Consider the following 27,733-nt stretch of genomic DNA (forward strand, 5'->3'; position numbering starts at 1 on the left):
ATGTATCATTTCCTTGTGGAGCATGCAAAGTTGCAGCCCCTCTTCACCTACCTCAAGGGGCTACTCCTCAAATTCTGGCTACACTTCATCCCCATGCTCCCGATCTATGGCCGCCCAGTGTGGATAGGGGATCGGCTGCTCAGAGGATCTCCTTGTGGGGTTATTGGTGGGCCTGGCGAAACTGGAAATGAAAGAGTCGAGGCAGCAGACGGTGGAGAGTTTGGGACAAGCCGACTGCCTGCTCCCCTCTTGGGGTTACGTCCAGGCTTATGTGGTGCTGGAGCAGGAGCACACAGTGTCTGTTCCGAGAAATGTGGGGGCCCCAGGACATTGTATACATACTAAATAGTGGTTTTTAGTTGTAGCTCTGTGTGTGTTTTTGTCTTGTAATGTTGTAGTTTTGTATAAAGTTAAAAAATATACCTTTGATGAGGTCACACCTGGAATGCTGGGGATGGATTGATCACAAGGACTATTGGGGTTGGTGAGGCCACACCTGGAGAGTCAGGGTTGGTGAGGCCACACCTGGAGAATCGGGGTTGATGAGGCCACACCTGGAGAATCAGGGTTGGTGAGGCCACACCTGGAGTATTGGGGTTGGTAAGGCCATACCTGGAGTAATGGGGTTGGTGAGGCCACACCTGGAGTAATGGGGTTGGTGAGGCCACACCTGGAGCATTGGGGTTGGTGAGGCCACACCTGGAGGATTGGGGTTGGTGCGGCCACACCTGGAGAATCCGGGTTGGTGAGACCATACCTGGAGTATGGGGTTGGTGCGGCCACACCTGGAGAATCGGGGTTGGTGAGACCTCACCTGGAGTATGGGATTGGTGAGGCCACACCTGGAGAATAGGGGTTGGTGAGGCCCCACCTGGAGAATTGGGGTTGGTGAGACCACACTTGGAGTATGGGGTTGGTGAGGCCACACCTGGAGTAATGGGGTTGGTGAGGCCACACCTGGAGCATTGGGGTTGGTGAGACCTCACCTGGAGTATGGGATTGGTGAGGCCACACCTGGAGAATAGGGGTTGGTGAGGCCCCACCTGGAGAATTGGGGTTGGTGAGACCACACCTGGAGTATGGGGTTGGTGAGGCCACACCTGGAGAATCGGGGTTGGTGAGGCCACACCTGGAGAATCGGGGTTGGTGAGACCACATCTGGAGTATTGGGGTTGGTGAGGCCACACCTGGAGAATCAGGGTTGGTGAGGCCACACCTGGAGAATCAGGGTTGGTGAGGCCACATCTGGAGAATCGGGGTTGGTGAGACCACATCTGGAGTATTGTGCACAGTGTTTGCCTGCTTACTTGGGGTATTGAGCACAATTGTGTTTGGCCAACTATAGAAAAGATGTCATTAAGCTGGAATAGGTGCAGAAAAGGTTCAACAGAATGTTAGCAGGACTTTGCGCTTGAATAAGGCTGGATTGACTGGAGCCGTAGGAGGCTGAGGTGGACCTTATTGAGGTTTATAAAGATTTGAGGGATATAAACAAGCTCTACAGGCATAGACAGCTTTTCTTAAAATTCTGAGAATTCTTGCTTGCTGGGCATTGGATAGTAAGTGAGCATGGGGAGATGTTTTCAAATCATGGAAGTCTGCAGATGCTAGGATTGCAGTAAAACATGCACAGTAAATGCTGGAGGAACTCAGCCGTTCTCGCAGCATCCATAGGAGATCAAGAGATATTACTGATGGTTTCAGGCCTGAGCCCTTCTTCAAGGTATAAGTGAAAATTGATAGGCTGGGGAGAGAAAGGTGGAAAGAATGGGAGGGGGAGAAGTCCTGACCAACAGACAAAAGGTGTTAATTGGATATGATTAGAGGTGAAAATTGATTTTATCTCTTTGAAAGGAGACAGGGAAAACAGAAGAGAGGAAGAGGGCGAGAGAGAGAGAGAGAGAAAGAGAGAACTGGAGGAAAGGAGACAGGGAGATGTTTTCTCTTTACATATTTTGTCAGAGATAGCAAGTAGGAAGGGATTGGCAGATACCGCCCTCTGCTGGTATGTGGAAAGATAAATTGTGAGTCTATCTGGAATCACATGTTGCAAATTTCCTTTATTGGCATGCAATAACAACTTTAAAATGTAGTGATATAATTCAACTTTTGTCTGAGGTAAGGCAAAGAATTGCCATGAGCATTGCCCAGCACCCTTAACAAAAAGAGAAAGAGAAACAAAAAGGAGACTCTTCAGAGACATTGAGTGTCTGTGGATTCACCTCCAGCTCTCCTGCAGCCTCTGCAGCCACACTGACCCTATTCAAATTGTCAGCAACCTGAGCTCCAGATACAAACCTGAGACACGACCAGGAAACTTTCAGCGCTAAAGGTCCTTCGGGAGCCATTCTTGCCCTCAGCACCCTCCTCAACCCCAGCTCCGATACCTGGTTCCTACAGTTGGTCTCCAGCAGCCCGATGAGTCTTCCGACTGTGTCGCCCGTGTCCTGTGTGGGTGCTTCAGCCGCTGAGCCCCTCACTGGTCCGTTGCCATGGTCAGCTTCCCTGTGGGGTTGTCTCCCATGCTTCTTCTCAAATGGCTGGGGGGGTGGGGTGGTGGTGTCCTCACCATTTCTGATGCCCTGTGCTGGTCCATTGCTCCCCTGGAGTATTCAACCCCGTGATCACTGCCGAGCACAGGCACTGCCATCTTGGGCACAGTCGTCCATGGTTTCAGGATTTAGTGGGACCACATAAAGTAATACAATATTAATTCTGGTTATCAGCAGCTGATTTACGTTAATACAATAATCTTACCACATCGACGAAACAACATTCTTCGGTCCTTAGTGCAAAACATGCAGGCACACGACTAGGATGCATCACACCCAAACTATGAACGTTTTATTCTTCTTCCATCTGGTAGGCGTTACAGGAGTCTTTGCTCTCAAAATAGCAGGCTCAAGAAGAGCTTTTTTCCCCTGAGGTTGTGAGCCTGCTGAATCTTAAATCACAGTGTGGAGTGGTCCTTCACTCACATTGTACTGTCAGTTCTTTTATAATTGTTTGCTTGCTGAATGCATTTGTTTTTATTTGCACGGTTATTTGTATTTGTATGTAGTGCTAATTTTTAACTTCTGGTGAGATGCTAATTCTATTTCATTGGCTTTGTATTTTACTTGGCCTGATGACAATAAAGTTGAATCTAATCTAATCTAATATACAGGAGAAGTATTCATACATAAAAATAAACATTTTTTCATGAACACGAGAGTCTCGGATGGTCAGTGTGAGCAGTTCCTTTGGTCATTCAGCATTCTCACTGCCCGTGAGAAGAAGTTGTTCCTCAGCCTGGTGGTGCTGGCTCTGATCGTCCTGTTTCTCTTCCCTAACAGGAGCAGTTGAAAGATGCTGCATGCAGGGTGGAAGGGGTCCTCATTAATTTTGTGCACCCTCTTCAGACAAAGATCCTGGTAGGCCATGTTGATGTGGGGTGACTCTTAGACAGGCATGTAGTTGTAAGAAAAATAGAGGAATGTGGGTGTGAGGCAGGGAAGGGCTAGATTATTGTGGAGTAGGTCAGTACATCATCGTGGATGGAAGGGCCGATACTATGCTGGAATATTCTATGTTCTATACAGATTTGATGAATTCTTAACAGCCCAAAGCTGAAGGCCTATCCTGGGGTTTCATGTCAATGTGATCGTGAAAAAGTCTCACCAGCATCTATACTTAGGAGTTTGAGAAGATTTGGTACGTTAGGTGTGCCGGGCAATGTTCATGGTGACTCTTTGTTTGCCTTAAGGCAGAAAAAATTTGAAGTATATCATGCATATTATTTTTTGATGTGTTATTTATAAATTTAAATTTAGACATGGAGCATGGCAACAGGCCATTTCAGCCTATGAGTCTGAGCCATCCAATTTACACCCAATTAATCTACACCCCTGTTACATTTTGAATGGGGGGAGGAAGCCGGAGCCCCCAGGGAAAATCCACGCAGACAGGCGGAGAACGTGCAAAGAGCGCGGTATTTGAATCCCAGTCCCAATCGATGGCGCTGTGAGGATGTTGCACTAACCGCTACGCCAACAGTGCTGCCCATTATTACATGACTTTAACCTTGAAGTTCGAGACACAGAGTCACACTGCATGGAAGCAGGCTCTTGGGCCCGATATGCCTATGCCAACCAAATTATCTCACCCACACTAGTCTCACCTTCCTCCATTTGGCTCGTATCCCTCTAAACCCATCCTATCCATGTATCCATCCATTTTGTTCTTCAAAGTCCCTGCTTCAACCACCTCCTCTGGCAGCCTGTTCCATACACAACCACCCTCAGATTCCTATTAAATTCTGCAGCCCCCCCAACCTTAAGCCTATGTCCTCTGGTTACCGATTCCCCTTCTCTGGGGAAAAGACTAAAAAGTACAAATTGATTACTTTAAAGTTGTTTCCAAATTAATGATAAGGGATTAATCACACAATCTTTATTCCATATAATGTAATATTGTACAGGGCAATTTAACAAATGCTGTAAATTCAATACCTAAAAATGAAGTTTGATCTCATAACACAGAAAAGTAGTAATATATTGATAGGATAATAAAAATACATTAACATTAATAGAAATAGTTTAATGTAGAACAATGTGGAGAGCAATCTCATGATGTTGCTGTCCATCAAATCGACCATTGCTGAGGTAAGATACTTTACATGCTGAGATAAACCCAATTCAACCCCTTTCTAATCATAAGGCAATCAAGAGATTAGCATTTCAAGTTACTTAAAACCTGCCCCCAGTATTACAAGGTGACAAAGAGGAGAAGCAGAGGTGACAATCCCAAGGATGGTGACTATGGTGGTGGACCAGCAAGGGACTCTGTGGCTGAAGGACACACACAGGCGGTGAACTGTCAGTGATTTGCAAGCAAGGAACTCACACAGACTTCAGGCTGCTGGCCAATTGAGGTCAAAAGGCTCACACCAGGCTGTAAGCTGCTGGAGCTGCTTCATGAGAACCAAGTATCAGAACTGGGATTTGAGAGTGTGCTGAGGCCAGAAGGGCTCCCGAAGAGCCCCAGGTGCTGTAGGCTTCCTCATTTTGTTGGAGGTTTGGTTTGCAGATGGATTGAGCAGGATCTGTGCGGCTGCAGAGGCTACAGGGGCACTGGAGATGAATCCATGGACTCTCAGTGTCTCTGAGGGGACTCTCTATTGCTCCTCTTTCTCTGATCGTAAGTAGGGGTGGGCACTGGGCAATGCTCATGGTGAATCTTTATCTGCCTTATGGAGACTAAAGGCAATTTGAGTAATATTCTTTCTTCTTTGGCTTGACTTCGCGGACGAAGATTTATGGAGGGTAAATGTCCATGTCAGCTGCAGGCTCGTTTGTGGCTGACAAGTCCGATGCGGGACAGGCAGACACGGTTGCAGCGGTTGCAGGGGAAAATTTGTTGGTTGGGGTTGGGTGTTGGGTTTTTCCTCCTTTGTCTTTTGTCAGTGAGGTGGGCTCTGCGGTCTTCTTCAAAGGAGGTTGCTGCCCGCCGAACTGTGAGGTGCCAAGATGCACAGTTTGAGGCGATATCAGCCCACTGGCGGTGGTCAATGTGGCAGGCACCAAGAGATTTCTTTAGGCAGTCCTTGCACCTCTTCTTTGGTGCACCTCTGACACGATGGCCAGTGGAGAGCTCGCCATATAACACGATCTTGGGAAGGCGATGGTCCTCCATTCTGGAGACGTGACCTACCGAGCGCAGTTGGATCTTCAACAGCGTGGATTCAATGCTGTCGGCCTCTGCCATCTCGAGTACTTCGATGTTAGGGATGAAGTCGCTCCAATGAATGTTGAGGATGGAGCAGAGACAACGCTGGTGGAAGCATTCTAGGAGCCATAAGTGATGCCGGTAGAGGACCCATGACCCATGAACAGGAGTGTGGGTATGACAACGGCTCTGCATACGCTTATCTTTGTGAGGTTTTTCAGTTGGTTGTTTTTCCAGACTCTTTTGTGTAGTCTTCCAAAGGCGCTATTTGCCTTGGCGAGTCTGTTGTCTATCTCGTTGTTGATCCTTGCATCTGTTGAAATGGTGCAGCTGAGATAGGTAAACTGGTTGACCGTTTTGAGTTTTGTGTGCTTGATGGAGATGTGGGTGGGCTGGTAGTCATGGTGGGGATCTGGCTGATGGAGGACCTCAGATTTCTTCAGGCTGACTACCAGGCCAAACATTTTGGCAGTTTCCGCAAAACAGGACGTCAAGCGCTGAAGAGCTGGCTCTGAATGGGCAACTAAAGTGGCATCGTCTGCAAAGAGTAGTTCACGGACAAGTTGCTCTTGTGTCTTGGTGTGAGCTTGCAGGCGCCTCAGATTGAAGAGACAGCCATCCGTGCGGTACCGGATGTAAACAGCGTCTTCATTGTTGAGGTCTTTCATGGCTTGGTTCAGCATCATGCTGAAGAAGATTGAAAAGAGGGTTGGTGCGAGAACACAGCCTTGCTTCACGCCATTGTTAATGGAGAAGGGTTCAGAGAGCTCATTGCTGTATCTGACCCGACCTTGTTGGTTTTCGTGCAGTTGGATAATCATGTTGAGGAACTTTGGGGGGAATCCGAGGCGCTCTAGTATTTGCCAAAGCCCTTTCCTGCTCACGGTGTCGAAGGCTTTGGTGAGGTCAACAAAGGTGATGTAGAGTCCTTTGTTTTGTTCCCTGCACTTTTCTTGGAGCTGTCTGAGGGCAAAGACCATGTCAGTAGTTCCTCTGTTTGAGTGAAAACCGCACTGTGATTCTGGGAGAACATTCTTGGCGACACTAGGTATTATTCTATTTAGGAGAATCCTAGCGAAGATTTTGCCTGCAGTGGAGAGCAGCGTGATTCCCCTGTAGTTTGAGCAGTCTGATTTATCGCCTTTGTTTTTGTACAGGGTGATGATGATGGCATCACGAAGGTCCTAAGGCAGTTTTCCTTGGTCCCAGCAAAGCTTGAAAAACTCATTCAGTTTGGCATGCAGAGTTTTGCCGCCAGCCTTCCAGACCTCTGGGGGGATTCCATCCATACCTGCTGCTTTGCCACTTTTCAGTTGTTCAATTGCCTTATATGTTTCTTCCCGGGTGAGGACCTCATCCAGCTCTAGCCTTAGGGGCTGTTGAGGGAGCTGGAGCAGGGCGGAATCTTGGACTGAGCGGTTGGCACTGAACAGAGATTGGAAGTGTTCTGACCATCGGTTGAGGATGGAGATCTTGTCGCTGAGGAGGACTTTGCCGTCTGAGCTGCGCAGCGGGCTTTGGACGGGGTGACGGGCCGTACACAGCCTTTAGAACCTCGTAAAAACCCTGAAGTCGCCAATGTCCGCGCTAAGCTGGGTTCGTTTGGCGAGGCTAGTTTTATTACATGACAATAAATAGGAACTGATCTAATCTGATATCTGAATGGTTCCGTGAGACTTGTTTTTCAGCTCACTCACAGGATGTGGACGAATTTAGCAATATTGTCATTGTTAGTTCATCCCTGATTTGAATGTGTCGTTGGAAGTCAACCAGAATTTGGGTCTGGAGCCACATCGTGGTCAGGCTTGGGAAGGAGGGCATATTTCCCTCTCGATTGTCGAATCAGCCTTGTCATTTAAAAGAATCCTAAGTTCATGGTTACAGTCATCGAGTCCTTCTATTTTTAAAAATTTCTTATCTATTTAGTGATGAATGAAAATTTTCCAGCTATCATTCTGGGATTTCATCTTATGTTCTTGAATAAACTGTCTGGTCTTATTGATAATTGAAGCATTCATAGCATTAAAATATTTAGAAACCATGAACATCTAATTGATAATGAGATTATTGTCATACATACAAGTTCAATAAATATTTGCACCAAAATTTGTACTTGCTTCAGCCAAACAGATACTTTAAATTTTAAATTTAGACATACAGCACAGTAACAGGCCCTTCTGGCCTATGAGCCCATGCCACCTAATTAGACCCAATTAACCCACAACTCCCGTACGTTTTGGAGGGTGAGAGAAAACCGGAACACCAGGAGGAAACCCATGCAGACACGAGGAGAACATACAATCTGCTACAAGCAGTGCCAGATTAGAACTGGCGCTGTCTGTAACTGCTATGCTAACCATGCCATGTTTTTTTTAAAAAAAGCATATATTAAATTACACTGTGGAAAGAGATGGCGAGTCAAGGACAAAAGAGAACGACTTCAGGATTGAAGGGAGCCCATTTAAAACAGAGATGTGGAGGAATTTCTTTAGCCAGTGAGTGGTGAACCTGTGGAATTTGCTGCCATGAGTGGCTGTGTAGGCCGGGTCGTTGGGAATATTTAAGGCAGAGATTAATAGACATCTGAATAGTCAGGGAGAAGGCAGGAGAGTGGGGCTGAGTGGAAGAATGGATCAGCTCATGATGGAACGGCAGAGAGGACCCGATGAATTGAATAGTCTACTTCTGCTCCTATATCTTATGGCCTAATACAAGAGGATGGATAGATAATATTCACAGTTACAGTTAAAATGAAAGTGGTATCTCACGAGTGCAGACTGGTCTTTTTGTGGTCCTGGAGTAGTTATGGTTAGGGTTAGGGTAGTACATATGAACATAAATAGGAGCAGGAGTCGGCCATCTGGCCCGTCGAGCCTGCTCCGCCGTTCAGTGAGATCATGGCTGATCTGATAATGGGCTCATCTCCACCTACCTGCCTTTTCTCCATATCCCTTAATTCCCCATCTATGTAGAAGTCTATCCAACCTTGTCTTAAACACTGAGGTTGCCTCCACTGCTTCAATGGGCAGTGAATTCCACAGATTCACCACCCTCTGGGAAAAGCAGTTCCTCCTTACCTCTGTCCTAAATCCACTATCCTGAATCTTGAGGCTAGTCTGGTCACCCCCACCAATGGAAATAACTTACTCACCTTTATCTTATCTATACCTTTCATAATTTTATACATTTCCATAAGATCTGCTCTCATTCTTCTAAATTCCAATGAGTACAGTCCCAGATGACAAATCTTTCCTCATAGGCTAACCCCTTCGTCTCTGGCTAACTCCTTCATCTCATTACGGAGAAGTTCAAGAACCTGATAGCTGTTGGAAAAAAAATTCAAACCTGCAGGTGCCGGACTTCAAGCTTCTCACCAAAGGTAGCAACAAGAAGATATTGTCGTGGATACAGCTTGCTCTATATATCCACCATCCTTCGTGTGAAGAAGTCACCATCAAATCTTTCCCCTGTCACCTTGTCCATGTTCTCTAGTTTTAGACACCCCAATGCAGCAGAAATGTGGTTTCTTAGAAGAATGCTAATCATATCATATATGGACAGGGCAATAAATAAAGAAGGTCTACAAAGACCAAAAACAAAATGTACATTACTTAAAAGAATCAGCAAACACCAATCAAAATTCTTTGGACACATCTTGTGAAGAGATACATTAGAACATTTAGATACAACTCGAAAGCTGGAAGGAAAATGAAGCAGAGGCAGACAGAGAATGATGGATGGATTAATATTAGAGTTAGAAATAGGGGAGGCAACAACTGCAATTCACAAGGTCAGAGATCATGATGGATGGAGAAACATGATTGCCCACACGGAACAGCAAGACACCTGAATGAACGAATGAATCCTGGGAAAAAGACTGTGACCATGTGCTTTATCTACATCCCCATGATTTTAGAAATCTCCGTTAAGGACCTCCTTCTGTCTGCTGTCCTCCAAGAAAAAGACCCTTCCTCTCAAATCTCTCCCCATAGTTTAAGTCCTTCAATCCAGACAATATTGTCATGAATCTTTCTCAAGCCCAAAAGAACTGTGCACAATATTCCAAATGCAGTCGAACCAAAGGTTCATACAACATGATGTCCCAACCCTTACACTTGGTACCTCAGCCAATGAAACCAAACACTCCATCTGCCTTCCTCACTTGTATCTAAAATTATCAGGGTTACAGACTGCGGTAAATGTAAGCAGGCTTTTTTTCCACTGAGGATGGGTGAGACAAGAACTGGAGGACATGGGCTAAGGTGAAAGGGGAAAAGTTTAAAAGTAACATTAGGGGGAACTTCTTTATGCAAAGAGTGGTGAGAATGTGGAATGAGTTACCAAATGAAGCAAATCTGGGCTCAATTTTGAGATTTAAGAAAATATTGGATAGATGCATGGATTGGAAGAGTCTGGGTGCAGGTAAATGGGTCTAGGCAGAAAGGAACCATTCATACTAACCATCTGAGACTCTCATATGTACAAACAATATTTATTTGTATAGATGAAATACTTGTCCTGCATATATATATATATATATATATATATATATATATATTGTTTGTCTGTATGTGTGTTATGTCTGGTTGTGTGTCTGCATGTTTTGCACTGAGGACTGTTTCATTGGGTTGTACTTGTACAATCAGATGACAATAAACTTGACCTGAGAATAATAGTTTGGCATAGACTAGATGGGCCAAAGCGCCTGTTTTAGTCCTCTAGTGTTCTATGGTTCCCTGTCAACCCATGGTTCCATTTACAGTGAACTGTACACTTTTACCCCAAGGACTCTCTGTTCTTCAGCACTTCCCAGAGCCCTGTCATATCAACAATGAAATGTAATAGCATACTATTGTAGTTAAATGATATTGTAATACCATAATTTGATACAATTATAATTTAGTAATGGAGTAATATATTAACATCAGTAAAGCAATGACAGTAATTATGTAGCTGTTGTATAAAGGCAGTATGGTGGTGCAGAAATGTAGTTCTATCAATCATCTTGTTTAAACTGCTCTTGTTCACCCAGCTCCTCTCCTGTGATGGATAGGTATCATTTGTAGTTTTAATAACCACGTAAATCCCTTTAGGAACCTGTCAACATCCTTTATGAATCTCGGCAAAGTTTCCTTTCCAACCTCAGCGCTGGGAATTGGTTCCACATATAAATCATCCTGAAGCCTAAATTATTCTTTCTGAATTGTCTTTTTTTATTTTGGTTTTGCCTCCCCCAACCTGAGGGATGGACAATGGCATTCGATGTCCTGCCAACTCTGAGCAGCTTCCATCCCTCCTTGCCACTTACAAGAGAGAAAAGTTCCTCGATTGTTCTCTGAGCTGCGTCTTCAGTGCTCTGGCATGAGTCCTCTGGTGCCCCTCTACTTGTACAGGTTAGATAGTGGTTCTCCAACCTCCTCGCATCTCTCCCAGACCATGAGCCCACCAATCAGCAGTCTGCTGTGCCATCACAGATCACTTCACTTAAGGAGTAAAACATGAAAGTCCGCAGACACCATGGTTAAGGTAAAAGCACAATGCTGGTGAAACTCAGTAAGTCAAACAGTGTACTTTATATAGGAAGCATAAAGATGGGGCCATTTTTTCTGCATGCTCTTGGCCGAATGGACATCCCCTCATTAGGGAGGCATGGTTGGCATAACAGTTAATGCAATGCTATGACAACCCCAGAGACCCTGGTTCGAATCTGATGCTGTCTGGAAGGAGTTTATATGTTCTCCCCATGTCCACGTATGTTTCCTCCGAGAGCTCCAGTTTCCTCCCACATTCCAAAGACGAGTGAGAAGGCTAATTGGTCACATCGATGTATTGGGTGGCATAAACTTGTGAGTCAGAAGGGCTTGTATCTCTAAATTAAATACCTCAACTCTATCTTCTTCTCCACTGGTCTAGTCTCTTTCTATTTACATCCAGGACATCTCACATGCCCTCCACCATTTTAACAATTTTCAGTTCCTCGGCCACCATCTTCACCATGGACGTCCTGTCCCTAGTGCCTCCATTCCCCATCAAGAAGGCCCTTTCCCTCATTTTCCCTCTACTAACCCTCTCCTCCACCTGGTAGAACTTCTTACCCTCAGTAACTTTTCTTTTGATTCCTTTTACTTTCTACAAGTCAAATTTAAATTTAAATTTTTAATTTTAATTTACAGTATGGTAGAAACTGATTCTGGCGATTTAAACCCATGCCACTAATTACACCAAATTAACCTACAGAGAGGATGAGGAAACTGGCGTACCCAGAGAAAACCTATACCGTCATGGGGAGAACATATAAACTCCTTAGGGACTCCTAGGTATAGCCACAGGCAACCACATGGGTCCCCGTTGTGCCTATCTTTTAGTTGGTCTTTGATCCAATCCTAATCTGGCACCCCATTCCCCCCCACCCCCCCCCCCCGCCCAATTCTTTCTCTGCTGCATCTGTGATTGGATTGGCGCTGCCTCCTGCACCTGTGCAAAACTCATTAATTTTATCAACTTTGCCACCCATCCCACCCACCTCAAATTTACTGTGACCATTTCTAACACATATCTCTCCTTTCTGGATCTCTCTGCCTCCATTGTTTTGTATGTTTTATCGTGACCACTGTTCATACAGCAGGGAAGCCAACAGAGAGTTCACAACTTGGAATTCATCTCATGATGGGATCCAGGGGTATCTTCAAGAGTCTATTTGCAAGCAGTAAGAGTTTTTGTTTAGTTTGGGCACCATCTGAGATGTAGAGCCTGTCCCTATGTATTTTCATACCCTATCAAGGAGGTTCTTGAGAGTATAGATCCAACCATATTCCCTCAACACTCTCCACCACTCTGAACAACTTCCTTTGATTCATCTTACTTTCTGCAAGTCAAAATATAGGCACAGGCACTCACATGACTCCCTGCTGTCCCAGTCTTTAAGATGGTGCTTTCAACATCATTAAGACGATGGAGATGGTCATTGATTTCAGGAGAGGAGGCAGAGTCTACACCCCTGTCCATATTAATGGTGCTGAAGGTGAAAGAGTCAATAACTTCCAGTTTTGAGAATAAATATTTCCACTGACCTGCTCTGGGTCAAGCACACTGATGCGACATTCGTCTTCTGAAAGCTCAGAAGACTAAAGAAGTCCTTGTCCTTTAACAAGTTCAGCAAGGGCACCATTGAAAGCAGACTTTGTAGATGCCTCAAAGTGTGGGGGCAGGAGCTGCTCTGCTCAAGAAGAAGGCTGCAAAAGGTGGTGAATGCAGCTTAGAACACAAACCTATCATCTTTTTATGGACTTTATCTACATCTCCCGCTTCCCAGGAAAGTCAACCAACATACTGAAGGAGCCATCACACCCCAGACACACTCTCTTCTTCCACAGCTGTGGCCTAATATAATTGATATTATAACTTCCCTGCTCTTTGCCCCAATTAATGAAGGCAAATATCCGCTATGCCTTGTTTATCACTTTATCTACCTGTCCTGCCACCATCAGGCTGTGTCCTTCTATTCCTCAGTATACCCTAAGGCCCAACTATTCCTTGTGTGTAGTCTGCCCTTTTCACTCCTCCCCATGTGCAGCACCTCATACATGAGCATGAGGTTCTATCTGCCATTTCTCTGTCAAATTAACTAAACAATATCATTCTGTAGCATAGAACTCTCCTCCTATCTATGAACATCGCCACCAATTTTCAAGTCACCTGTTAACTTACAAAACATGCCTCCTCCATCCATATCCTAATGCATATAAAAGCAGTCAAGGTGCCAGCATTTATGCTGATTATAGTCTTCAATCAGGAAAACAACCTTCCATCCTCACTCTCTCTCTTCTTTATCAGGACAATTTTGGACCCAATTTGCCAATTTCTCTTGGATCCCATAGACTCTAACCCAATGGTTTTCAACCTTTTTCTTTCCACTCACATCCCATTTTATGTAATCCCTATGCCATTGGTGCTCTGTGATTGGTAAAGGATTGCTTAAGGTGGGATATGAGTGGGAAGGGAAGGTTGAGAATCACTGGTCTAGACCCAATTGTCACTGAAATATTTTGCTTGAGAAAAATTGTCATTGGCCCATTTCCTTTGGTGTTATGAAACCATGCACATAACGAGTCAATTAGGTACAATGGCTCTCAACCTTTTACTTTCCATTCACAAACCACCTTACGTAATCCTTTACTAATCACAGGACACCTATGGCATCGGGAATACTTAAAGTGGTATGTGAGTGGTTGAGAACCACTCTTCTAACCTTTAGGAACAATTTCCCAGGGGGAATCTTGTTCACCACATGTCTTCATCAATAAGCTTTATTGTCCATTAAAAACATTCCACTCCATTGGTCAGCCAGGATCTCCCACTAACAAAATTGTGCCACATAATTTGGATGAATTAGTGCCTTTCCAATTTCATATTAATCCTTTCCCTTCAATTTTTTAAGGATTCCCTGACTTCACAATGCTCTCCAACTATCCATTCTTGCTTATCCAAATTCTCATTTACAATTCAGTGCTATGTCCAAGACCCATAAGACCATAGGACTATAAGATCTTAGGAGCAAAAGCAGGCCATTCAGCCCATCCAGTCTTCTCCACCATTCCATCATGAGCTGATTCATTCTCCCAATCAGCCCACTCCCCTGCCTTCTCCCCGTAACCTTTGATATTCTGACTATTCAGATACCTATCAATCTCTGGCTTAAACACACCCAACAACCGGGTCTTCACAGCAACCCATGGCAGCAAATTCCACTCTCTGGCTAAAGAACTTACTCCGCATTTTGTTTTAAATCATTATCAAACTGGCATCCGTAGTTACGCAGGATCAGGAGTTCCCGGTGGCCAGAGGTCAGGTGATTGTGATAGCCCACCAGCTGTAATTATTCAAATTCCTTCTAAGATTCCATTAAACAGTTCTGTTGGTTCAGCTAATAGACAACTTCTGTTATGCTTTATTCACTGCACCACTCATTACACGCCCTTCAAACCTGAAGTGTGCCCTCTTGTCCTTGACCATGGGAATCAACTTTGCCACACCTACTCTGACCAGGTCTTTCAACATTCAGAATGCTTCTATGAGGCCACCCCCTCCCCCTCCCATTCTTCTGAACTCCAAGGAGTACAGTCAAAGAGTTCATATGCCAATCCCTTCATTCCAGGAATCATTCTTGTAAATCTTCTCTGAACCCTCCCACTCCCAGCACATCCTTTCTTAAATAAGGAGCACAAAACTACTGCCCATGGAAAACAGACAGGCCATTGAGCCAACTGGTCCATGCTAGAGTTTAGCCTTCCCCCCACCACCTTCATCCCACACTAACAGCAGACCAATTTCTTTCTCATTCATCCCTTTATCCACCTTCCCTGGAAGTGCATCAGAGATAATTGCTTTACTTTTTCCTTCCCACAGTCAAAACTATTCTCTAAGTCAAGTTGACATTTTAACTCCCCTAATCAATCCATAACTCTACTTATATCCTGAAGGAAACATTCTACAATAAAATGTCCATTAGTGGAACTTCTCAGTGTTGTTTCAAGGTTGGAGGACTATCAGTTACCTCAAGAAAATGGAACTTTATGGTTAACCCTTGCAATGTGGTATGTGGTACTGTACATGGGTTCAGCTGAGTTCAAGTGTCACAAGAGACAGGAATATATCTTGCTAGAGATACAAGCCTCCTTGATTAACCTTGTCCAAAAAGTCTCCACAGTTAAAGACAAACTTTGAAACACTGGCAGGTGAGACCAGAACTAGGGACACAGCCCCAAGATTCAGAGGAGTAGATTTAAGACAGAGAAAATGAGGAACTGCTTCTCCCAGAGAGTAGTGAGTTTGTGGAATTCACTGCCCATTGAAATAGGAGAGGGTGTCTCATTAAATATGTTTAAGATACCGATAGATGGAATTTTGAATCATAGGAGATTTGTTATGTGGAACAGGCAGATAAAGGGAGTTATGCCTGTAGCCAAGTCAGCCATGATATGCCAGATGTCCGACTCCTAAGACTAAAAGAGTCTCTGATATTGTAAAGGATTAAATAAAATGTAACTTGTTTAGCACAATACAGTGAAAAGCTTTGTTTTGTGTTGTACACTGATATGTTTTCCTCCATTGTATACAGTTACTGTATATATGAGGTTGGCCCACCCGCTACCCTTAAGTCTCCTCCCCTTTTGCCCTGGCCTTAAAGGTCACGTTACCTCCCCCTTTCCGGCAGTCCTGTACCTTGATCCAGGCCAAATGTGCATTAAAGCCTATTGTTCCTGCAGCCTATGACTCTGTGGTTATTGATAGAGCCTGTCATGTGTGTTATCCTAGAAAATTGTACTTAAATAAAAGTGTAGTGTGTAGTGTCCACTGTCTGGCCTTCATTTTCCAGAGTGAATTGCTCAGGCCATTCAGTTCTCATTTCATCATTTTGTTTTTCCATCTTCTCAATCGTCTCCTTATAGGAGAGAAAATGGAACTACAGTCAGGGCTACAAATATCACCCAGGTAGCGTTTCGATTTTTCCATAAGAAGGTACTGACAGAGAAAGTTGCAGTGTCTGGGTCTCAAATCTTATGTCCCCATCAATTTCATTTCCCTGTGGGAGAGTCACAAACTGCTCCAAAATAAATCTGAGGTGTGTAGGAGTTTTTAGAAGTTTTAGTTATTGCAGCACAGAAAATAGGCCCTTTGGCCCTTCTAGTCTGTGCTGAATTATCATCTTTCCCATCTCAACTGTCCAAATTTTTCTTATATGTTAAAATTGAGGCCACATTCACCACTTCAGCTGACAATGCATTCTACACTCCACCACTTTGTGTGTGAAGTTCCCCTAATGTTCCCCCATCATAATTTTATACATCCCTATCAAGTTTCCCCTCACTTATCTGTGCTCTAGGGAATAAAGTGCTAACTTTAACCTGCAGTTCCTCAAGACCCACATCCTAGAAAATCTTCTCTGCATTCTTTCAATTTTATGGATATCTGTTCTGGAGTTAGGTAACCAAAAATGCACACAATTCTCCAAATTTGGCTTTATATAACTTTACCATTCTTCTCTCAGAGGGAGATGAATCTTTGGAATTCTCTACCCCTGAGGGTGGTAGAAGTCAGATTATTGATATACTTAAGGTGGAGATGGAAAAATATTTGAAGGATGTGGGAATTAAGAGCTATTGGGAAATGGGTCAGAGGAGTTGTTGAGGCTTGGGGTGGATCAGTCATGATCATATTGAAGGGGGGGGGTTAGGTTTGAGGGGTCAAGTGGCCTTCTCTGCTCTGATTTTCCTGTGTTCCTGTGTAACCCTTCTGCTGCATTGAGACCTGCCAATCCGGTCCAGGACCCTAATTCCTCGAGCGACAACAAGATCGGACTGGAGGGTTTGTGTTTAACAAGGGGAAAGTTTGTGGGTGAAAGACTTTCCCTGTCTTTGCTGAGTTGAAACTTCCAAATAAACACAAGAGAATTTATTCACAAAGAAGAATTCCTCCTATCAGGTGTGTGAGAAATGGAGAATTCACGACTCTTATTGACGATAGTCTTTGTGTTCCCTTTTATTCAGCTGAAGTAAACAGAGAGGCAGAGCACCTCGGCATTAATTCAATGATTTTTCCAGAACTTATTAGTGGACTTTTTTTCTTGCCAGAGACAAACTTTGAGTGTGTCGGTTTAACCATTACCAGTCATACGTGCAGCTGCTGTAACCCTGCTAAACCAAGGTTTCCAGCTCTCTGGGAAAAAAACCTGGAGTCTGTGGGAACATCACCAAGAGGAACTGCTTTTACCACAGAGCAGTGAATTGGTGGAATTCTCTGCCCAATGAAGCAGGAAGAACTATCCCATTAAATGTGTTTAAGACACAGGTAGATGGAAAAACCCAACTCCCAACCCCAACCAACCAATTTTTCCTTACAACCGCTGCAACCGTGTCTGCCTGTCCCGCATCGGACTTGTCAGCCACAAACACATGTTCTCTAGTTTGTGACATCTTTACCCTGGATGAAAGATACTGACTGAACGTCCTATCTATGCCTCTCATTATCTTATAAACATATTCATCCATGTTTCTGTATTTCAGTCTGTACTGGCCTCCAGGCCCACTGACCACCCTCTGTAGGCTAATTGGGGATGGACAAGAGTTGGAGTTGCTGTCCATATCCTGTACATTTCTGGCCTGCGAGCATTAAATCCCACTTTACCTCTGCCAAATGAAATTTGAAAGTAGGGTGGTCCATGCCTGCTTACTTTGTTGTGTTTCCTTCCCAGATGTTTGTGAAAAGTCATACCAGAAGGGGGGAAAAATAGGCGTCATGAGTATAAATCCAAGCAGAAGGCCAATGGGATGAAATGATCTAGGTTGTTTATTGTCGATGTTTTTATTCAATGAAATAGGTTGTTTTTATTCATTAAAAACTCTAGTTAGGCCCATCGTAGATTTGTGTTCTCTGTTTATTTCTCTCTTGGGATCCATCCTGCATGTCATAGGGGAGATTTAACAATGACATTGATGTCGAGCAGCTGATATCTGGTTGCTGGCCTGTCTGATTCCCCATCGGACAAGTCTAACAGAGGCTGGGCTGAATATTTGCCACTTTACACTGGGATTAACACAACCATACTCCATCAGATGCCAACATCAGCATTCACATGTTGGTAGAACCCGCCTCAGAAACAATGATAAAAGCAGAACATTCATGCAAACCAGTAACATACAATTCATGAATATCGAATACGTTAGCTATTAATGATCACAACTTCCAATAGTACAGTGAGGGTTAAAACAAACAGTACCTGCCATTCCGCACCTCCCCACCCCCCCCCCCCCCCCACCGCCAACAAGCAGGCACTTCACACCAATTAGCGAAGGTATACAAGTCTAGCTACAATTTATAATGGGTGAGACATGACAGTCTTCTTTATCGGCACATAGTCCTCCAGCATCGCCCATGGCTCGTAACCTGGAGCGGTCTCAGGGATAGTCTTAAGAGGCCAAAGTAGCCCAAGTGGAAGGTGTCTTTACCTGTCTGACCTTGACTGACATGGGGAAATGTCCTTCCACTTGCTTCCTGCTTGGCAGGTCAATGACCTTCCAGGAGCAAGCAGGTGGAAACTCCTCTATTTTAACCAGCTTCCTGCCTGACCTGTTCAATAATCTTCCAGGTTACAGCAGATGAGACACACAAGAGACTGGAATCTGGAGCAAAGAAGAGACTGCTGGAGGAATTCAGTGGGTCGAGCAGCATCCTCGGGGGAAAGAGCATTAGTGGGAATTCTATCTCTCCCACTGACACTACTTGGCCTGCTGAGTATCTCCAACAGATGGTTTTGCTCCAGATTCTAGGATCTGCAGTCCTCCGTCTCTGGAATTCCACTGCAGCTCTACCTTGTACTTATGCATATGACAATAAACTCTGACAATGTCATATATGAGAAGCAGAGGAAACAACCCTAAGGACAGACCAGTGAGGGCTCTGTGGCTGAAGGACACACACTGGTGGTGAGTTGTTGCCAATGAGGAACCCACAGGCCATGGGCTGATAGTGACTTAACATCAAAGGACTAACACCAGGCTCTGGGCTGCCGGAGACCAGCTCATGAGAACCAGGTACTGGAATTTGGATCCAAGAGGGTGCTGAGGGCAAGGGGAACTCCGGAAGGGTCATGGGCACTAAAGGCTTTCCCGTTGTCCCAAAGGTTTGGATCTGGAGCTTGGGTTGCAGATGCTGTAGGAGCACTAGAGGTGACGGACACTCAGTGACTTTGATGGGACTCTCTTTTGCTTCTCTTTTTTTGATTATAAGGGATGCTGGGCAACTTTAATGGCAGACTAAAGGCAATTTCATGTAATATAAGATTTCTGCTTTATTACATGACAATAAAAAAATCTGCTTTCATTTTGATCTTTAAAACATTCCAAGTGCGATATGAAAACCAACAGGCCTCATGTTGAGTTAACCTTCAGTGATGAGCTCAGCTGTGATTGAGGCAGTGATTCAGCTATGATTGAGGCAGTGATTGAATCATATTGATGGATAAACCCTGATCAGTGCAATTGTCACACCCTGGAATGATTGAGTGGACATGCGTGTTGCAGGGTGTTTAATTGGTTCTAGTGTGTCTCTCCCTAGATATTATTTATGTGGGCAGTGCATTGTCTAGTTAGGCGGCACAGTTAGCTGTTACAGCGCCAGAAAGCTGGATTGGAATCCAGCACAGACTGTATGTTTATACGTTCTCCTGGTTTGTGTATGGGTTTCTTCCAGGTGCTCTGGTTTCCTCCTAGCCTCCAAAAACGTATGGGTTTGTAGGTCAATTGGGTATAATTGGGGAGCTTGGGCTTGTGGGCCAAAAGGACCAGTTTCTGAGCTATATGTTTAAATTTATTGACTCCCAAAGCATAAGAGCAGACCCTTCAGCCCACCATTGCCTATTCTGACCACAGTGCACGCACTTGTACCATCTGACAACATTTTATCTGCAGCCTTCCAGCTTTGCCTGTCTGGATGAATGTTCTGAGAATCTCAGTCTCTACCAGCCCCTCAGTCATGAGACAAGGTTTGAAGCAGGCTTTATGAAGCTGCAGGTTATTTTCTGAACCAATTTAATCTGTGCATTTTCCATTTTTAATTTCACGTTCCCACCAATTACTAATCCTCACCTCCCTCTGAAGCAAGCCTGCTACTTGTCAAACTTCTCTTACTCTCTCCTAAAGATTCCCATTCAGTCAGACGCGACACTATTGAAAGGAAAGGGGCTCAGACCCAAACCCCACTACTCCCAATCTTTCCCCGTGTCTCCAGTCTTCTGTCTCTCTCTCTTTCTCACTCTTCTTTTCTCCCCCGTCTCCTTTCACAGAGCCAAAATCAGTTGGGGTGGCATGGTTAGTGTAGCAGTTAGCGTGACGCCACTACAGCGCCAGCAACCCGGGTTTGAATCCAGCAGGCACTGTAAGGAGTTTGTATGTTCTCCCCGTGTCTGCATTGGTTTTCCTTGAGTGCTCAGGTTTCCTCCCCACCCTTCAAAACATAAGGGGCTGAGGGTTATTTTGGGCTTAAATGGGTGGCACAGGTTTAAATGGGCGGAATTGGCTTCTAGCATCCTGTAAATAAAAAAAATTAAACGTAAAATGTAAAAAAACCCACCTTCTTTCCTGTTCCCTTATCATATTCAATTAACACCTTTCATTTGTACGTCTCCCTCCAATTCTTCCCCCTTACTTTCCCGTCTTTAATTCAGACACTTGTCTATTTTCACTCACACCTTGAGGAAGGGCTCAGGTCCGAAACATCGGTAATATATCTGTACCTCCTATGGATGCTGTGAGATCTGCTGAGTTCCTCCAGCATTTCTGTGTTTTTTATACATTTATGACACTATTGAATCCCTTATTTCTGTTAAAAAATGCACAGCCTTATACGCCTGGGTATTAAACACTTCTTAATGCACAAGTAAAATATAAAAAGAGAAAAGATATACATCTTGTAAAATTATCTTGTAAAAATGGTCCTTTACTGTTAAATAGTTTGAAGCAATAGAAAAAAATGCATCCTAAATGAATATTTTCTTTGTAAAAAATAACATCCAGAAAATGAGACAGAAGACATAAAGCTAAATCAATTTTAGCGATTTAGAAACACCTCTGATGATGTGAAGATGGTGGTGATCTATTTTTACATTTCATTTCACTGATTTGATAGCCCGGTTTTCCAAATCTTCCAGCTTTGCTGTCATCTGGGCCAGTGTTTGTGGTCAAGGAAGATGTGAAGTTCTGGAGGACGTTCGAGGGATAGCCATGGAAAGCCATCTAGGCTTCCTGCATCTTCCCACCGACCTCCCCTTTCAACATAACCTCCCTCTCTGGTAAAAAGTTTTCATCTCAATTCCTCATCGGATATATGAATCTAAAAGAGCCTGCACCTAGCCTTGACAGAGTATTGGCACCTGCAACTCTTGTCATCTCATATCTGAGGACCTCACTGACTCTCCATACCCAGGATTGTGGCAAAGCCTCAGTGGTAACTTGGCAGCACCTGCTGCTGATGCAGACCTTGGGAAGTGGAGACACAGTGCTGCTCCGCAGGGTACTACCATCCAGTCCAAACACTGCCAGCTCAGTACAGGTTTTTAAAGGAGCTGACAGGGTTATTTTTAAATTCCTGCAATTGTGGGGTCTATACCCAAGGTGATGGCACCTTTGCTGGGCAGCGAACCAGGAGGGGTTGTAGACTCCAGAGGAGCAGTGGACCGGCAGCTGAAGGACCCACGTATACTGTAGGCTGCTGGCATCTTGCGATCGAAGGACCCACTCATGCTGTGGGCTGCTGGAGGCTGGCCCATGAGAACCAAGTATTAGAACCAGGATTCGAGAGGCTACAGGAGATGAAATTGTAGACCCTCAGTGTCTCTGAAGGGGCTCTCTTTTGCTTTTCTTTCACCTATTTTTAGGGGCACCAAGCAATGCTCATGGTGGCTCTTTGTTTGCCTTACAGCAGGCAGAAGTTGAAGTGACAATAAAAGGAACATTTGACTATTTGAACCTCTGAACTGGACATTAATGGCTATTAGGCTTCAATAATGACTAGGCCTCACCAGCAATGTTTCAAAGGCAACTAGTCTCAGACCTTGAATTATCCAATGTAACATTCACTAATTGTTTGCTCAACTAACTCTTGTTAATATTACCTTTACAGCTTATCTGTGAGCCCCAGATTTACCTGACTTGGTCCCATTTCTGCTTGCAGTAGTAAAGGATATGTTTTTGAGAGAATCCTTCTAACGCCGAGAGTGTGTCCTGCTGGAATGCTACGAGAGTTTTACATGCACATGGGTCTTTAATTGTTTCCACTCCAGTTACTTCCTCTAAAAGAAAGAAAGACTTGTATTTATGTCATGCTTCAACATCCATAGAGCTCCCAAAATTGTTTACCATATTAGGAATTGACATTAGTAAGAATACAATGCTGGAGAAGCTCAGCAGGTCAAAGAGTGTACAGGACTCCCTCATACACTCAGGCCTTTCTACTAATTGTCCCCATGGCATCAATCCATGTGACTGCAGGAGTAACTGCACTTGTGCCCACATTTACTCTCTCATCCCTATTCGGGGTCCCAAGTAGTCCTTCCAAGTGAAGCAACACTTCATTTGTGTATCTGGTGGTCCGTTTTGGTCTCCTCCTCTTCAGAGAGACTGGACGCAGAGTGGGAGATCGCTTAGTTGAGCACCATCATTCTCTCTGTCACAATAGTGGGGATTTCCCAGTGGCTACACTTTTCATTTTCCCACCCCATTCCCATGCCACATGCCTGCCCGTAGCCTCATGCACTGCCAGACTGAGGCCACCCACAAATTGGAGGAACAACACCTCATCTTCCATCTGAGCACCCTCCAAATGGATGGCATTAGCATTGGCTTTGGTTTGTGTTAGCCAACCACCCCCACCTGTCTCTCCAATTTCCCTATCCCTATGCCTCCTTTCTTCTAGCTGTCTCTTTCCCTTTCCCTCTCTCTCCTTTCCTCCAGCTCTGCATTCATGGAGCAACCCTCTTCTCTGATCAATTCTCACCTATCTCTGTTCAATTATCACCTTTCTTCCCTGCCATTTCTTCTCTTCTCTCCCTCTTTTTCTTCAAGCCCCTACCTGCTTTTTAATTCATACCTTGAAGAAGGGCTCAGGTCCAAAATGTCAGTTACATATCTATACCTCCTATTGACATGTGAGACCTGCTGAGTTCCTCCAGCATTTTTGTCCTTTTGGTACTATCACAGCGACTGCAGACTTTCACGTTTCACTCTAGAGGTAGTGAACTCTGATAAAGCTCAGTGGGGATCTAAGCATGGATGTTGTTTGGAGGCATTGGTGAGGGAGGAAGGTTTGGGGTGAATTGACCAGCTTTATCAAAACGATTTGGACTGTTAGCTTGAACAGCCATTTGACAATCTAATTCATCTTTCTGATTGAACTTGACCAGTAACATCTAACTTTCAGAAGAGGTGAAAGGAAAAGCCAAGGAATGATCAGCTGGAAGCTCATTCCACACTCCCACCACTCGCTGTGTGAAGAAGTTCCCCCAAACTTTTCCCTTTCACCCTTAACCCATGTGCTCTAGTTTGTATCTCACCCACCCACAGTGGAAAAGCCTATCTACATTTATTCTGTCTATCCACCTCATAATTTTAAATACCTCTATCAAATCTCCACTCATTCTTCTATGCTCAAGGGAATAAAGTCCTAACAATAGACAGTAGGTGCTGGAGTAGGCCAATTGGCCCATCGAGCCAACACCGCCATTTTTTCAGATCATGGCTGATCATTCTCTGTCAGTATCCATTCTCTGCCTTATCCCCATAGCCCTTAACTCCCCTGCCCACAGAGCCTTATCTAACTCCCTTTTGATCATATCCAGTGAATCTGTCCCTACCACCCTCTGCAGCAAAGCATTCCACAGATCCACACTTCCTTTTTTCTCTGAGAAAAAAATTCTCCTCATCTCCAGTCCTAGTCTCTCCCAATATTGGGAACATGTAATCCGAATTTTCCCTGTCTAGCCCCTTGATAATCTTATATACCTTACTGATATCTTTCCTGTAGTTAGGTGACCAAAACTGCACACAATACTCCATATTTGACCTAACATTAACATATCATCCCAACTCCAGTACTCAATACTCTGATTTATGAAGGCTAATATGCCAAAAGCTCTCTTTACAACCTTATCCACCTGTGACACTACTTTCAGGGAATTATGTATCTGTATTCCCAGATCCCTCTGTTCTACGGCACTCCTCAGTGCCCTACCATTTACCGTGTATGTCCTTTCTTGATTTATCCTTCGTTAATGCAACCTCACATTTGTCTGGATTAAATTCCGTCTGCCATTTTGAGCTACTATGGTTCTTCTGGTGAAGATACTCCCACTATGCTGCTGGGTAAGAGTGGTCTAACCATAACTCGGTGAAGGTTAAATGAGGTTCAATTGACTTTTTCCTAACATTTACCATTTTACTCATGTAAAAGATGATCTTGACCCCCTACTTTTGGCCATAATATCTGGTATTTTTCATATCTCTCATGTAAAAGTCAACCCTAGTCTCTCACCTCAGCCCTGTCCACCCAGCCATCAGAGCTCCCAATGCCTCAAATGTGGACTCGCGCCTCAGACCTGACTGATCCCCAATCGGAACTCCTCTCATCGTCAACGATGCCATCCCAACCCCCCACCTTGATAGGACGTGTTTATCAAGCACACCATCTGTACTATTACTTTAATTCATTGTATTTTTGTTCTTTATTCATTTAGAGATCATTTGGACCTGCAACTGATATGGTATTTTGGATTCCAGTGTGAATTTCAGCCCCTCAAAAGTAGTATCCATGTAACAGTCGACCTCATAAATTTAACATGAAAAATGGTCTACAAAATTCAACTTTTACATGAGTATATATGATAAGGTTGAATGGGAGCCAGTGGAAAAGGTGACAGAGCTAGGGCTTTACCCTTTGGAGCGACGAAGAATGAGAGGTGACTAAATAGAGGTATGCAAGATGATGAAGGGCTTAGATAGAGTAAACAGCCAATATCCTTTTCAAGGGGTGACAGTAGCAAATACTGTTTAAGGTAAGTGGAAGAAAGTTTTGGGGAGATATCAAAAGTAAGTTTTTCACAGAGAGTGGTGGGTATCTGGTATACATTGCTGGGGGTGGTGGTGGAGGCTGGTACAATTGGAGCAATCAAAATCCTCTTTACAGATAGACATATGGATTCAAGAGGGAGGTAAAAATTAGATTGCTGTGGTGTAGGATTCCATTAGTCAGCATTACATCATGGGCTGTAGATGAGTACTTACCAATGGAAGAGATGAAGGAAATGCACTCACCTTCCCACAGCCTCTTCACAGCCATGACAGTGACAAACAAACCGATGTGCAGTCTCAGATTGCGCCCAGTGACACCTACCCTCACAAATGTTGAGCTTCAGATTTTCAGCAATCTGATCAATGGCGCTGAAGTCTGATGCATAGAAGAAATGTTGATCGACTGGGTCTGAGGCAATTTCCCGTAATTCATCTTCCACTGCCTTTCCGATGCCAACTGCATACATGGTGATACCTGCAGGGTGGACAGAGTCACACACAACACAGCATAAGCGGGTGGCCCATAGAATCCCATCCTTTGCAGGGGTTGTGTGTATGTTGCCAATGGGATGTTGGCCTTCATTGCTTGAGGGATTGTGGTTAAGAGCATGGAGGTTCTACTGCAACCATACAGGGTACTGCACTGGTAAGGCCACACCTGGAGTACTGCATGCAATACTTACTTGAGACATGATCTCCTGGCTTTGGAGGCAACACAGAGGAGGCTCACTGGGTTGATTCCAGAAATGAGGAGCTTACCTTATGTGTAACCTGGGACTATACTCATTCAAGTTAAGAGGGAGAAGACAGGATCTTATGGAAAATAAAATGATGAAGGAATAGATTAGATAAAAATAGGGAGACTGTTCACACTGACAGGAGGGACAAGAAATAAGGAACATCGCCAAAAGATTCAGGTTAAGGAAGAAATGTGGAGGAACTGCTTCCCTCAGAGAGAAGAGAAACACAGAAATTCTCAGTAGAGGTTGCCTCATTAAATGGTCTTGACACGGATACATAGGTTTTTGAGAAGAAGGGAATTATGGGATATGGAGAACAGGCCGGAAGTTGCGGCTGAGTCCATGAATAGATCAGCCATAATCTTATTGAACGGTGGAACAGGCTTGACGGGACAGATGGCCGACTCCTGCTCCTGTTTCTTATGTTCTCAAGCTTATGAGTGTGTGTTAGCATGTGTGTGTGAGTGTGCATGCTGTGTGTGTAAGCATGCATGTGTGTGTGTGTGTGTGTGTGTGTGTGTGTGTGTGTGTGTGTGTGTGTGTGTGTGTTAGCATGTGTGTGTGTGTGTGTGTGTGTGTGTGTGTGTGTGTTAGCATGTGTGTGTGTGTGTGTGTATATATGCATACACATATGCTATCACAAATGCACACACACACACTTTTTTGAATATTTTATTTTTGATTTTCAAGACTCATAAATTCAACAAAGAATACATTACGTTCTTTTTCCACGTAATATGATTTGGAGTCCATTCCTCACACCCCATCCCTTAAATTATACAAATACAAAAATATAAGAATGCAAAATTACAAAAAACACATAAATACCGGTAAAATCAACAATCCTCCCACACACACAACTCGCACACACAACACACACTGAGAATCACGCATTCGCACTTGCACGCACTCACATGCATGCACACATAACACGAGTTCTTCTCAATGCTCCTGATGGCTAGGGAATCCAGGGATAGAAGTCAAAGTCAAAGGCTGTTTAAGACTGGGGTGGAGAGAAATTTCTTCTCCCAGGTGATTAGGAGCCTGTTGAATTCTATACCACAGGAAGCAATTAAAGCCTTAGATATGTATTTTGATAAATTCAAGAAGTTAGATATATTTCTTGGGGATGGAGGGATCAAAAGATACAGGGAGAAGGCTGGCAAAAGTTATTGCATTTGGATAAAACAATGTCAGGGCCTCAAGTGGTCCGCCAAAATCCGTGGAGAATGATTTGATTCAGTCAGCAGTCTTTCTTGAGACCAATGAAGGAAGAGGAGATAGTAAAAGGAAGAGGGATGAACAAAGGCGATAAAATCCTAGACAAATGAATGTAAGGGAGGTGGGGGGAATATTGAGAGAAAATTCAAACAGGTGCAAGTAAAGGAGAGGTCGAAACAATGGAACTGGATCAGGGTGAAATTGGAAAATTCAATATCCATGCTCCTGGCTTTAGAGCAGTGCTTCTCAATCTTTATTTTCCACTCACATACCACCTTAAGTAATCCATTCATTATTACAGAGGACTAATTGTATGTGATTGGAAAAAAAATGGTTGAGAACCACTGCTTTTAGCCTTCCCAGCTGAATAGGATGTGTTGTTCCTCCAGGGTACGCATGGACTCACCGTGGACAGACAAGCCTATGTGAGAATAGTGGGGTGAGTGAAAG

At 44.2% G+C, this 27,733-nt stretch overlaps 2 protein-coding genes and 1 long non-coding RNA gene across 6 annotated transcripts in view; 1 reads left to right on the forward strand and 2 right to left on the reverse strand.

Annotated features, from left to right (window-relative positions):
* The window catches only part of rbpjl (recombination signal binding protein for immunoglobulin kappa J region-like), a 139,295-nt gene that overhangs the window by 20,457 nt on the left and 91,105 nt on the right, over nucleotides 1-27,733 (forward strand). The window lies entirely within an intron of this gene.
* Nucleotides 10,618-14,544, reverse strand: LOC138737463 (uncharacterized). Its single transcript, XR_011340942.1, has 3 exons — nucleotides 14,475-14,544; nucleotides 12,777-12,938; nucleotides 10,618-11,189 (listed from the first exon to the last, which is right to left on the reverse strand). It is a non-coding gene; the product is annotated as an uncharacterized lncRNA (long non-coding RNA).
* Nucleotides 21,202-27,733, reverse strand: part of matn4 (matrilin 4) — a 35,769-nt gene continuing 29,237 nt past the window's right edge. Inside the window, exons 9-11 of the mRNA XM_069884378.1 lie at nucleotides 25,645-25,797; nucleotides 22,445-22,549; nucleotides 21,202-21,429 (exon numbers count right to left, since the gene is read on the reverse strand). Coding sequence (XP_069740479.1) covers nucleotides 21,368-21,429; nucleotides 22,445-22,549; nucleotides 25,645-25,797 — 320 coding nt within the window. The 3' untranslated portion in view covers nucleotides 21,202-21,367. The remainder of the gene's footprint in view (nucleotides 21,430-22,444; nucleotides 22,550-25,644; nucleotides 25,798-27,733) is intronic.

The sequence above is a fragment of the Narcine bancroftii genome, chromosome 6 (assembly GCF_036971445.1).
Source record: "Narcine bancroftii isolate sNarBan1 chromosome 6, sNarBan1.hap1, whole genome shotgun sequence".
NCBI classification, from domain to species: Eukaryota; Metazoa; Chordata; class Chondrichthyes; order Torpediniformes; family Narcinidae; genus Narcine; species Narcine bancroftii.